Below are 13,133 nucleotides of genomic sequence, written 5' to 3' on the forward strand. Positions count from 1 at the left end.
TGTTGAAGATATAATTGAATGTGTGTATCATAATGCACTGCTAAATCTGATAGCAGAATAAAGGGTATGTCAGTTATGTGTAAACAATCTCACTGTAGGAACACTCCATTTTCCACTTCTTGACATTTTTCTTTAAATAACTGTGGTCACATGTCTAAAATGTTTTAAAAAAAGACAAGTCTTCAGGAAAAGAGGAGCTCAAGGTATTCATAAAAATAGCTTTTTGCATAAACATTTAGGACTCTGCCACACTGTGTAACCAAGAATTTATCTTTCATATTCACAGACTTAAGCAGCACTAGGAACACAGAAATGCAGTGCTCACATCTCATTTTCTACGGCTGTCCCTAGTTGAACTTGCTTAAGGTACAGTCTGACCCCTAGACAACATTCCTACGACAAGGCCATTAGCCACAACAGATGTAACTGCAACCTCCAGATAAAGCTAGGTAGATTTACCCATACCTCCTGCTGTTTTTTCTTGCAGTCTGTTAACAGCTTATCACAGACACTTGAAGCTTCTTAGCAAAGCAAGTCCTGACTTTACACAAGAGCACGTACAAAATGCTTGTTACCATCAAAGTAACTCTGAACTTCAGGAATAACTGTGAGCCGTTCTGTGACACTCAAGAAAACAAAACTAGTTTGTTATTACCTGCTGACCCAAGTGTTGATACAACTTTTTAAAAAACCTGCACATATTATATCCAGGAAGATAAATCCAGAGATTTTATTTACTAAGACAAATGAGGATTGGTAAAATTCCTGTCTAAACATGTGCAGTCTGAAATGTGCCAGCTGCAACCCTTGTAGGCTTTTTGGGGAAAGAGGTTCTGGACATTACACATCCTCTGGCTACAGGTTTCCTTTCTCTGTGACTTATGATGCAGCTTTTTATCCCAAGTGTTAATCAGAAGACCTTGGTTTCCAATAGCTTTTCTTCCCCTGATCTCTTTCCTCCAGCCACATTAGCTTTATGGTGATTAAATAACTATTTTACACACAAAGCCTACTTTTATCAGCTTTAATATTTCTAATACATAAACATTTCTCTCTCTTCTTGTTCCTCTGCTTGTACCTTGTGTGCGCTCACTCTACCATCTTCAGGGCATCACTTGCACATTCTCCCCCTCTTTCAATGCATTCCCTTCCCCCATAACAATTTTACCCAGAAAGCACAAGCAGTCCCTCCCACTCAGTGTCCCACTGGGAAGCTCAGGGGTCCAGTCGACCTGTCCTTCCAAGAAGCCTGGTAGCACGCAGCCAACAGCAGCTTCACTGCTGTGTGTCATCTCCTCGGCACTGGAAAAATGAGGTATCACCTTATTTTCCAGAAATCCCCTGCTACACCTAGCTTCTAGTGGCTTGTTGACTCTATTATCTATCTCCAAGTGGGGTGCTGCCCCATGCCCCAAAGCTGACCTCCTCAGACCAAAGCTGAGCATTACTCAGCTCCATGGATACCCACATACATACGGCACTATAACTGTGTGCATCGCTCATGCAACCATCTGTTCCCAACCCCAGCTTGTCCTGAAGTGAAGCACACAATCATAGTGCCAACCTAGTTTCTCCCCTACCACACGCTCGTCATCCAATAAACTACTCAATATGCCCCTTCTCTGAACTGCAAGGGACTTCTTCCCAGGCTTTTTCACCCCAGACCTTGGAGATATTCAGGATCTCAGCTGTGTTACCTTGACTTTCAGCTGTAATGAAGATTTGGAGTCTGCCATTTGATTAGCTATCTCTGTCTCTCATATCCTGCAGATAGGAGAGATAAACTAGAGGACAAACTAGAGAGGGTCGAGTGCGAAAACTGAAGAACTGTGCTGAATTTCCCTAGAACTGAATTTCTGGATAAATGCCAACAGAGAAGCATACTGCTGGAATCCCATCTAAGTTATCAGACTGGTTACCAAATACTCAGTTGCAGCGCTCTTCCAACTTGAAATACTAAAACAACCCAAAACAAGCAACAAACCAAACAACCCACAAACAAACAAGCCTTTTACTGAAGTAAGTGGAAGTACTTCAGTGTGTGTACTTCAGGCAGTTTTATTTGTGCACAAGAAACCCAGCTCCACCCATCAACAAGTATCTGAGTATAATTATTCTCTTTTGCATTACCAAATAAGTATGCATTATTTACAGGGTAGAAAAAAATGTTTGATGGCTCATTAACTGGTAAAATGACAGAGTTCTGTCTTAAAAGATGAGTTAGAAAATAAACCTACTTTACTTTTTCAACTATATTTTGTATAAAAATTTAAGATATTATATGCTTGGTATCATGAGTACACAGTGCTCAGTACAAACACAAACACCACAATTACTATTTCTTAGCTATTTTAAAGAGATTCTTCTCCTGCCCCAGAAGTTCTCCTCTCATCTGGAGTACCCTACTATTTTCCTGTCTATTGCAATCTAAAAATTTACACAGGAAGAGGAGGTAAACTCATTGCATGAAAAATGATTTATAATTTTATTGAAACATTTTCCTACCAATCTAATGTACTGAAGAGGAATATGCTGATGTAGTACAACTGGGTGAGTAAGAAGCCATCATCAAGAAGTGGTGACAGTATGTTGAGCTGTCAAGTACATAATTACTGAACAAGCACAGTTTCAATCATGGGCTAGCGGAGGCAGGTGTAGCTTGCAGATGTGATGCCTACAATATCCAATGCAGCAGTGCTATACACAGCTCTTCATTTTCATCCTGTTCCCGGATCCTTATTTCCTTTCTTTTGGTTCTAAGGAAATCAAAGTACACTTATACCTGCCTCCTTAAGAATTCATCTTTAACTCTTAAACAGAAGGCCGGCAACTATATTTCTATGGAAGAAAAATTAGGTGCCCTCTTTGCCCCTCCTTGTGACTTCACATTAACGTAAAGGTGTTAATACTGACTTTTTACTAGATAATTTTCATTCTGAAAGTAATACGCATTGTTTAGCTTAGCTTCTTTTTATGCTGCCATTTACCTTTTTGCACCAGTTTTTTTAGCAGCTGTTAACTCTATGTTATCTATACCGTAGGAATAAACTTGGGTCTCAGGTACTGCCGGTCAGGTTACTTTAAACAATACACGCTGGGGTTTTTTGTTAACGGTTCAGGAAGCTTTTTGTCCTGTAGGTATTTGTCAACTGTCTGGATACATAAATTTTCGTTATTTCCTGCTGGCATTTTTACTACTCCTATTTCCTCCTCTTCCATTGCAGAAAACACAAAGACATCAATTTGCATGCGTGCAAGCACAGTGCAGTCAATACAATCCACATCCTCCATATCTGGGCCACAGGAACAAATCCCGGCCAGATGCCGACTACTGCTAACCCTCACCAAAAAAGCAGTATTCAACAGGTGCAGAGATTATACTAAGAACGAATCAAACACTTTTCTTTGCCCAGTTTGCTAAAAACTTGATATGGAACTGTGAGATGCCTCCTACCCTCAGAAGGTTCTTCCCTTTACAACATCATTTTTCTTCCTTCAAATCTTTTTAAGTGGTTTTAATGCCTGCCACTATATATGCTGGAGGCAAGGTTTACACCTTCTATTAGGTCAACTAATAGAACTGGAAGGAGTGGGATTTACAAGCTCCTCCTTCATAGTCCTCTCTCAGAACTGTTTTAGACACTAAGCATGCTTTCAACTTTACAGAAAAAAAATAGTCTTCTTCCTTTTTTGCTCTCTGAAAGCTCAAAAATTGTTTGCATTCTGAGATCAGTGGCAACAATACAATTATTTATTAGATGCCTGGCTGCTGGGTTGCACCTCACTGTGTCCCCAGATGGCAGAGCCCCTGGGAGCTGCAGAAGGGGAAGAGAGTATTGTAAGACACAAATCAACCGATAAGAATTGGCAGTCATCTCCCACCTAGCTCACTCCCCACAGCATTTGTGCATTACCAACCCCCCTACCTGCCTGCCTGTTACACACAACAGAATAGTCTCCTATGACTGAAATGCCATGTTCAACCGCAGCCACTGCACTCTCTCCTACCTGGGGGAAATTTCATGAAAGTCAAGAGGAAAAAAAAAACAAACAACCTTATAGTCTTAAGTCCAAGACATAACAGTCTGTGACACTGTTATGATACAAAAAGTATACACAAACAGAAGGGAATAAACATGCTAAGAAGCCATTTTCCCCCGTGGAGCCCTCTGCTTCCAGAAAGAAAACAGGTATCTACAATTTTCTAAGCAGGATCCTCATATATTAAGGCAACCAGGATCCCACCATATTTGAATAAGAGATTTTGTGCTTTAAGCACATAAAGAAATGTTTGCATATTAAGATTTCTACATTAAAGCCATTTAATATCCCCAATCCCGTTTAAGTAATCTCTCAACAAAAAAAACCACCCCCTCAATCTTCCAGACTCCCCCCAAGTCTTTTCCTTCTTCCATGTAGTCAATGAGTATCTATTGCTACTTCCAATCACTGTAACAGAAATTCAAGAGATAGGCACAGAATTACAAATAAAAGCTCTTTATTTATTCTAATTATTACTTGTATTAAATAGGAATCAAAGACCAAATCCATATTAGGATCCACTATGCCAAATACATTGCAAAACAGGAACTGAAAAGAAGGCCTTTACGAGAGAAAGCATGTTTTCTAAGACAATTTTAATAAATAACATGTACCATAACTAACTGACCTCAACTGAATAATGCATTGGATCAGTCCAGCACTATGCATACCTGATTGCTTTTACTGGTTGATCTGACAGGTATTTCTTTAGGGATTGTTAATTCCAATCCTTTAGCTACATTTATGATGTTGCTAGGTAATGTGGTATACCGCTACTGCACAATGTTCTGGACCATGCTGATTGAAAGTTAAACCCACTAATTACTAGAGCATCATGACATCTATTTACAAGCAATATAGGTTTCTTTTTTTAATCACTTATACCTACAAACGTCATATGCACATCATAGAAAGGGCATTTTCAATTTAAGGGACTGCGCTTAGGTCAAACTAACAGAGGAAGTGATGTGTGCAAGGGAGAAAAGACGAGAGAAAGCTGGCACTGCCTTTTAACATGACTGAAAACAAACTATTTTGCAATTCTGATCCAAACTTCGTGATCATCCTAGATCTTAAGACACTCAGCTCTTCAGACTCGTGACAGAATTTGTAATTTTCTGAGAAAGGTTACAAAGTCTTCTTGTTTTTCTCATCCACACTGATAAAACGCTCTTATTTACATTTTCTGTCACAAGACATCAAGACCAGGTGTTAGCTTTTGATCAGAAACAGGAAAGTCAAGATGGAAAAAGTCTGTTACATGACAAACAGGAACCCCACCTGTTTGTGCTACAATAATCTGCTATCGCAACAGCAAAAAGTATAAGCCCTCTTTTCACAAACCAGACTTTCCCCCACCACACACACACACACCCCCACACACCCCCCAAAAAAAAAAATCATTACATATACTTTTTTGCTCTCTGCCTCAAAGTATTGGGCATTCATCTCAGATACCTAACCCATGACAAGTGACCTTTGAGTATAGTATGAGCAAGCATGTTCGGATGACACTCGCTGTACAGGATACCTGAATGATCAGTATAATTAGCACCACTTAGCTTTCTTTAAAAATTGATGCAATATTGTACATAAGGAAAAGAGAGTATTGGCTGGTCATGTTTACAGTAAATCAGTATCACAATGATTAAAATAGGACTTAGGCAATGGTAATTGCTTTATTTTAACAATAAAATCCAAACTAGACTAATACAACAGAAATAAGTATTTGTGAAAAGGGAGCTTTCTGTCTTCTACTGCTACAAAAAGCACGGTCAATGAGAGGATCTGGCCATCTCATGGAGAAGGAAGGTGAGAGAATTCCTTTTTAGATGTGAAACGTTTATATACAGAGATCGCATTGATTTGAGTCAAAGAAATAAAACAAAAATCAAATAAAAATCAAAACCAAAAGAGCCAGATTTTCTTTAAGCAACCTTTAAATAAAAGCTCATATTTTGCTTTCTTAGCTGAAAGGGACATTTTAAGAAACACTTGAAACATACATTTTCTTCCTCATATGTAAATATATTATAAACTCAGTTACAATCTGATTTTTTAACTGAGGCTTCTACAAGAAGCTAATAAACCCAAATTTTACAGGAAGTCCTAAGCTATATAGAGAAAATAAAATTCTTAGAGTTTAGTTAAAAATAAACCCTGTGCTCTTAATACAGCTGAAGGGGAGAAAAACCTTAATCCTATTGAACTTTCACTTATCTACCTGCCTGTTTTCTAGTCATTTTAACAAAGAGGAAAATAAAGTAAAAAAATGTAATGTAACCTACCCCTCTTCCTAGTTTTGAACCGCTGGCCTGTTAGCACCGGCTTCTGATTCTTATTCATAAAATTTCTGGAGGGAAAAAAGAGAAAAATATATTTTTACTATGGTGTTTACAGACAACAGCTTAATCTAAAGGCAGAATAAACATTCAGTGTAGTAAAACCCCAACATGTGAAAGGGAAAGAAAGTTCTTGACATATTCAAAGAATAAATCACATTATCTTAAAGACAGAGAGCACTATAATCCAAGAATAACTTTGATGAGATGTGCTTCTCTCAAAACCTGGCTCTTAGCATCCCTAGAAGAACCATGATGGATCAAACCCAAGCAGGAAGGTGATGGAACCTCTGTCCTTACTGCTGGGGCTGGGGTAGAGCAGCGCTGCCCATGCAGCTGATGGGGATGCATGGGGGCAGAGAAGCTGCTGGGACACAGGACCGGGAATGATCCTGGCAGGGCTCTGTGCCGCACAGGTCTTGCCCTCCGGCATGTTCACTGAACAATTAGACTCCCAGGGCTACACGCTCTCCTTCTGAAGAAATGACTGCCATGTAACCACATAGACAATGTTTTAACAATCAAATCCCTCTCAAATGCTTCTCCCAAACACCATTTTATCTTAGGAACTTTTAGTTCCTAAAAATCTGTATGTGCTGTAAACATAATAAAAGATAACCAACTCCCTCCACCGCCGTCAATTTTGTGTATAAACACATAGTTAAGGACATACATGGCACATCATAGAATAACAACAACAGTAAAAAAACTATTGGGCTTATATTACTTCGGACCTTTATGGCAAATCTCAATGTGCAACATTAAAAAATTTGGGAAGTGATCATAGATTTATGCCATAGTATCTAAAGAACACAAAACTATTTTTCAGCTTTGGATGTAATTTAATCACACGAGACGCAGCTTGCGCAATGAGCAGCTAAACCGACAGCTGGACGCAAACAGCAGAGAATCCAAGGAAGCTTTGCAGCATGTGGCAACCGTCACGGGTCATCCCCCTGTCCTGCCAACAGCAAGTGCCAGAGCTGGGACTTGCAGGCCACCTATTTCATACCCCGCAGGTCATTAGGTCACTGTTACATATATTTTGTTCATCCAGAATTAAGCCTTACCATGCAAGAAGCTTTGTCCTTTCAGCATGTTATTCTAAGAAGTTTTGTTTTAGAAAAAATTCTACTATTTGTATTTCTTCATTGCAGACTGCAAGTCTAGTTTAAAAGTACGTATATTTGCCAACACTTCTTCCTACCATGAGCGAAGAGAAACTCAAGCTCCGTGGCTAGAAAGATGCCATCAATCACGTATTACTATCCAAGTAATGCTCTCTACCCATGAAGGTCCATTTAATAACTCCGTTAACAATGCTCCAGCTATACAATACATTCCCATTCACCAGACTACCTCTTCTAGCTGCAGCATCACTAGCTGGCCACTTCTGCAGCATTTTAAACGTTCGCCTTGGCAAACCACTGCTTTCTAGTCTCGGTCTACCGTTTACCCACAGTCAAAAACTGCCCACATGCACTGGAAATAGCCAGTTCAGAGTCAAGACTGGTTTTGCTTCCTGTGAGTCATAAAAAATACAAAGACGCAACAAGTAGTTAAACGGAGAGGTTCACATTCATCACCGAGATTTAAAGCTACGGTTTAACAGAACAAGGAGCATTTCAAAACAACTGCAACACTAAATAAATAGCCTTCTGGAAAAATGATTTGCCATCTGCAGAGACAGTTCAAAATGGTAAACCATGATATCACAGGATCTTTTAAAGTGCTGTAGGAACCAAGCCCCCCTTCACAATAGAGCTCAAAAGTCTTTTCCCCACTTAGCTGTCTCAGTGGCAGATGATCGGGAGGTGCTTTACAAGTTAATTAGGCAGATAATCTATCAGTCAACAGGGATAAGCAACAGTCCAGCCTCTAGGCCAGTGACCGGCTAGATTTGACATATTTATCTGCTTTGTCTTTGTGCTCTTCAGTTACTTGTAAGAGACTAATTTGTAAAATATAACATTCACCCAGGTATTTTTGATTGTTTTTATGCTTGGCCCGATAACTTATGCCTTGTTCTGGGTCTATAAATGTTCATTTCAACAGACTGCAGGAGGATCCTGTGAGGTTTGGAAATGAAGTGTCAAGCAAGCCACACAGCAGGTAAGAACTAATCCCCTTGTCACAGCTCTTTCAGAGCACAAACATGCCATTGCACTGGGATCGATACTGCCTACTTCCTTAATGAATTCCTTGGGGGCAATGAAATGAGTGACACCTAATCTTCAACCCAGCCATACTGGTACAGTTTCCCCGTTGCTATAAAAGATATAAATGCAGATGCTAAACTTCTAGCACTAGACTTCTTTCCTTTGATGCAGTGTCTTTTAAACTGTGAGAAGAGTTGCACACATCTGAAGCTTTATTATTGGATTCTAAAACTGTTCCCTATAAATATAAAATATGTCCTTTAAGACAGCTGGGAACAAGATTAAAAAAAACAGTTAAAGTAAGACTCACCACTTGTGGAAGATGTAATGACTTGAGGTTCAGTGCAACAGAAGAGACTCTTGAATAGTTAATTACTAGGAACACAGGATCTGCCGCCTTCTATATTTAGCTTTAAATGCACTGTGGTCTAATCTGCTCAAGTGAGGGTCAGGCTTTATAAGGCACTCCCTCAAGCCTTGGCCCAAGGAGAAAAGCACTTTCATCAAGAAACTGAAGCACAAGCCTGAGCAAAAACAACCCAGTGATCTACACAACAGCCCAGGATTTATCTATACTACAAATGACAACGGGTACAGCAAATGAGATGTTGAAGTGCAGTTGCCGCCACAACAGGTGCCTGGGTGATAGTTTTAAATTTTCAAAAGTGAATGCAATGCAAAATATTTTTTTAATTTTTTTTTTTAAATCAAGACCACACACAAGTGATGGCTGAAGATTGTATGCCGCCACCCTGGATTTACAAACTTGCACAGTACCTTTGCTTGTATCACAGTGCAGCCTGCCTCTCAGGTGTCATGTAGCTATAAAGCCTTGAAATCATAAAAGCCCTTGAACTATTACATTTATTCTTCATTTTGAAAGGTACAGGATCTGAGTAGGTCAAAGCCAAAGTCAAATTTTGAAATGCCAGCTAGAAGTCATAATGGTTTTCAGAGGAGTAAATATTCTAAGGTTGGGTATGGGTAGGAAGGAAATAGCCTCAAAAAGAAAATCCAAACTACCAGTCAAACTTATATCTTGCAGCCCAGCACCCTCCAGGATTTGTATGAATTGCCAGTGGGAAAGACAGCAAGAGATGTAGAAATGACAGTTCCCTAACACAGCCCTTTCACAGACTCCACTCTTATACAAAAGATGGGAGAGGCTCAGCAATAGATGCTTTACTCTTGATTTTCCCTTTAGCATCCAGAAAACCTCTTGTACAAAACTCATGTTCAAATTCCATACCCAAATACTTTTTATTTTATAAGCAGGTAAGTCAGAAGCTGGGCTGACTCAAGCAGGAGATGTCAGAAAGCAGTACAGAACCAGGCATCACACTCCAGAACAGGCTCAATTTCCGTAAATACCTCAAAATGTCTACGCCTGCTGGTAACTAACTTGCAGCTACAAAATTCCTCAGAAAAATAAAAAAAAAAATACATGACTTAAAATAGTTTACCAAATTCCACTCCCACTCTTATTAACAGGCTTCTACAAAACAGATTCCTACTTAAAAAGAATAAATTGTTGAGTTAGCACATTCTCCTGAAACTGCTTGAGGTCCACAAGTTCAGCTTTCTCTACAGTTGCTTCTCATTTACATGCTGTAGACAGTTAAAATAAAACTGAGGGACAACTACTGTTGTAGATATCTAGACATATATGATAATGCAGTTTCTGTAATCAACCAACCCTTCTCACACAACTAATAAACATTTTAACAGTATTAGTAAAACCAGAATTAATAAATTTATAGAACCAGCAACAGATGAAGTAAAAGTTACTTCAGAGCTTCATCAAGCTTGAACTTGCTTAATGAGTCAGAAAAATGCAGTCTTTTATCCATACCACAGGGAAATTCTTATGATGATTAATTCCTAAATTATTGAAAGCCTTGATAAGGCTGAAGTTTCTACCAGGCTAAAATACTGGGAACATTTATTCTTGGAAACATTGTTCAAATTAAAAAAATATAAAAGCTGAAAACCTTTATCCAAACCAATACTATTTTTCTAAGCATCATTTTACACTTCTTTTAACCAAAATCTCAGAATCATCTAGATTCTTCAAACATTAACAGGCTCACGATGAATTCAAGAACAGTTGCTTCACAGCAGCGAAACTTCACTGCCCTAGTTATAGAGAGAGGGAAGTCAATGCCAGACGACATCAAAAAAATAACAACCATTTCATAAAACTCCCTACCAAGGTATAAGTGACTCTGTACGCAGGGCACTGCAACCACAGCGAGGGAGCCCACCGGGGGCAGGCGGCAGTCCTTCGGGCAGCCCACTGGGGGGCTCCAGCGGCACTGCTTCACAGGATGCTGCTGCTCCAAGGACTCACAGCATCTGATTGACAGGGTGCTGGAGAGAGCTGCCAGAGCACCACCAACACAGCACCACCAGCTTTCACAGGAACAGATGCTTGGCAGGAATTACTTCCATTCCCTTCCCTTGCTCAGACATCATGCAAGACGGGAGGACTCATTACAAAGTCAAATAAAATAAAAGGATTGATGGGGAGAGTTTCTATGAAGGAAAAACCCAACCCACATATCAAAATCAATCTTCCCACCCCCCACCCCCACCCCCACCCCCCCAAGAAGTAGAATATCCAGGACATTAAGAGGCTTTATTGGGTCTTTTTCATCCTAGGCACTTTCATCCTCTCATTGTTACAGTTCCAGGCTTAGGATGAAATCCTAAAGAGGGTTTTCATCTTCTTTCAGCAACAAGCCAAGGAGTTACATTAAAACCAAATTACTGAACTTGAGCAGCATGGAGGAAGAGCTGCCCTTCCACTTCTGCTGGAAACACGTCAGCGCACAGCCAGAAGCTGTCTCCACTTCCCGGGAAGGCAGCAGGCAGCTAGATTATGAGCTAACAAAATCTGTAGGTGGAAAACTCATAAATCATAACCAGTACAGAGGAACAGAGCAATGTAAGGGGATGACAGGACAGAACGGATGCAATGCAGCCACCAGTTCTCGCCAAATCCTCATCAGGCTTCCCAGTTTCCACCCAGATAGGCTCCTCCTTTTCCACAGGCAGTTCCCAACACCCCAGGTGCAGCAAGAGGCGAGTAACTGCAATGCACATTGGTCATGCAGCCTGCATGGTTGCTGCAGCGTTCACCGCCACGACAGCTGCGAAGCATTTAACACAGTCTTAGCACCCTTGTAAGGCTATGAAATCCACCTCAGCTGCCAACATTTCCCAGGTTCAGTCAGTGTGAAGGAAAAGCTCATCATTTACACACCCGAGGCAGTACAATGGCTAGCCCGCGACTCGAAGAGTGGCAGAGAAATCCCTACCTCCTGCTAAAGCTCACTTTTATGCTGTTGACAAATAAGGAAATAAAAAGCTATTTGCTGCTTCCCGGGGTCCCAAAAGCTAAGGAAGGGACCAGAGCAGTGCTAAGAAGCCACCTCTCCTCTCTCCTTCATTGCGCTTCTGGGGAGCCAGCAAGACCAAGCTCCTAAACTTAGTGAGACACGCCGAGCTTTCTTTACACAGGTTGACATATGCTGTTTCATCACCCTTTTCTGATTCTTGCCCTCTGCTCCTAAAACAGTTTTTTAAAGAAATTACTAATAACCTGGAGATCTGTAACATCAACAAATCAGCAGGAAGGGCAGCACTGGCAGCTGGAAGATTTATCTTGCTATTTTGCTCACAGAGGCCACCAGTACAGTTCCAGTGTTTATGAAACCTTTATCCCAAGGGTCCCACTCAATACAAATAGAAAAGCCAGGGCCAGGCTCTCACCACATTAAGATCCCCTCACTGATTTTATTGCACAGATGACCTCAATGGCAATGTAAAGGGACTAAGCAGTCACATAATGATGTGCAAGGTAGATACAATCAACCTCATGTTTTAATATTTACATGAAAAAAAAAGATACTGCTAATCCACATGTTTATTGCTGAAAAATGCATCTTCTGTTATGGATTAATTTCGCTTATGATGTTACAGTGCATGAAGCAACTAAATACCAACCTTTGATTTTGTACTTGGAAGCATGCCCTAGTCACCAGTGACTATCATGTGTAGTATCTTAAGATAGTGTAACAGGTTTCCAACATGCACTGAATGCCCTGTCTTTCCCAAAAGAGCTTACCAGAAACTCTTAAGGCACTTAATATTTTCCTTTTTTGTTTAGTCACAGGACAGTGTTTTTCCACAACAAAATGTCCGCTCCAATAAAAGTACGTGTTCTTTATTAGTACGCCTAGTGGGAGAGAGAAAACAAAGAGAAGAAACACTAGTTTCATTCTGCAGCAAGTACAAACAAATACCAGAAGAGAATGAAACCATGCATTAAATTAAGAAATATCCTCATGCAAGATTCTCCAGCCAAGAACTGTGCATGGAACCTGTGAGCAGTCATCCAGCTGAATAAGCCCAGACAAAAATGAGAAGACAAACTCACAAAAATTTGCACCCTAAATCTCATTACCTAACTGCTAAACTGGGATGCATAGGAAGATGTTTCTTGAAAAACCATCAAAAAAAAACATTGCCACCAATTAATGTACAATCACAAACTGCATTAGAGATCCAGCTCACTGCACCTATTTCA

The 13,133-nt window shown here is 40.1% G+C and overlaps 1 protein-coding gene across 1 annotated transcript in view; it reads right to left on the reverse strand.

Moving 5' to 3' along the window:
- Positions 1–13,133, reverse strand: part of BZW2 (basic leucine zipper and W2 domains 2) — a 57,444-nt gene that overhangs the window by 30,025 nt on the left and 14,286 nt on the right. The window contains exon 2 of the mRNA XM_064444491.1: positions 6,330–6,394. Within this exon, the coding sequence (XP_064300561.1) occupies positions 6,330–6,387 (58 nt within the window). The 5' untranslated portion in view covers positions 6,388–6,394. The remainder of the gene's footprint in view (positions 1–6,329; positions 6,395–13,133) is intronic.

Source organism: Phalacrocorax carbo, chromosome 2 (assembly GCF_963921805.1).
Source record: "Phalacrocorax carbo chromosome 2, bPhaCar2.1, whole genome shotgun sequence".
Classification (NCBI taxonomy): Eukaryota; Metazoa; Chordata; class Aves; order Suliformes; family Phalacrocoracidae; genus Phalacrocorax; species Phalacrocorax carbo.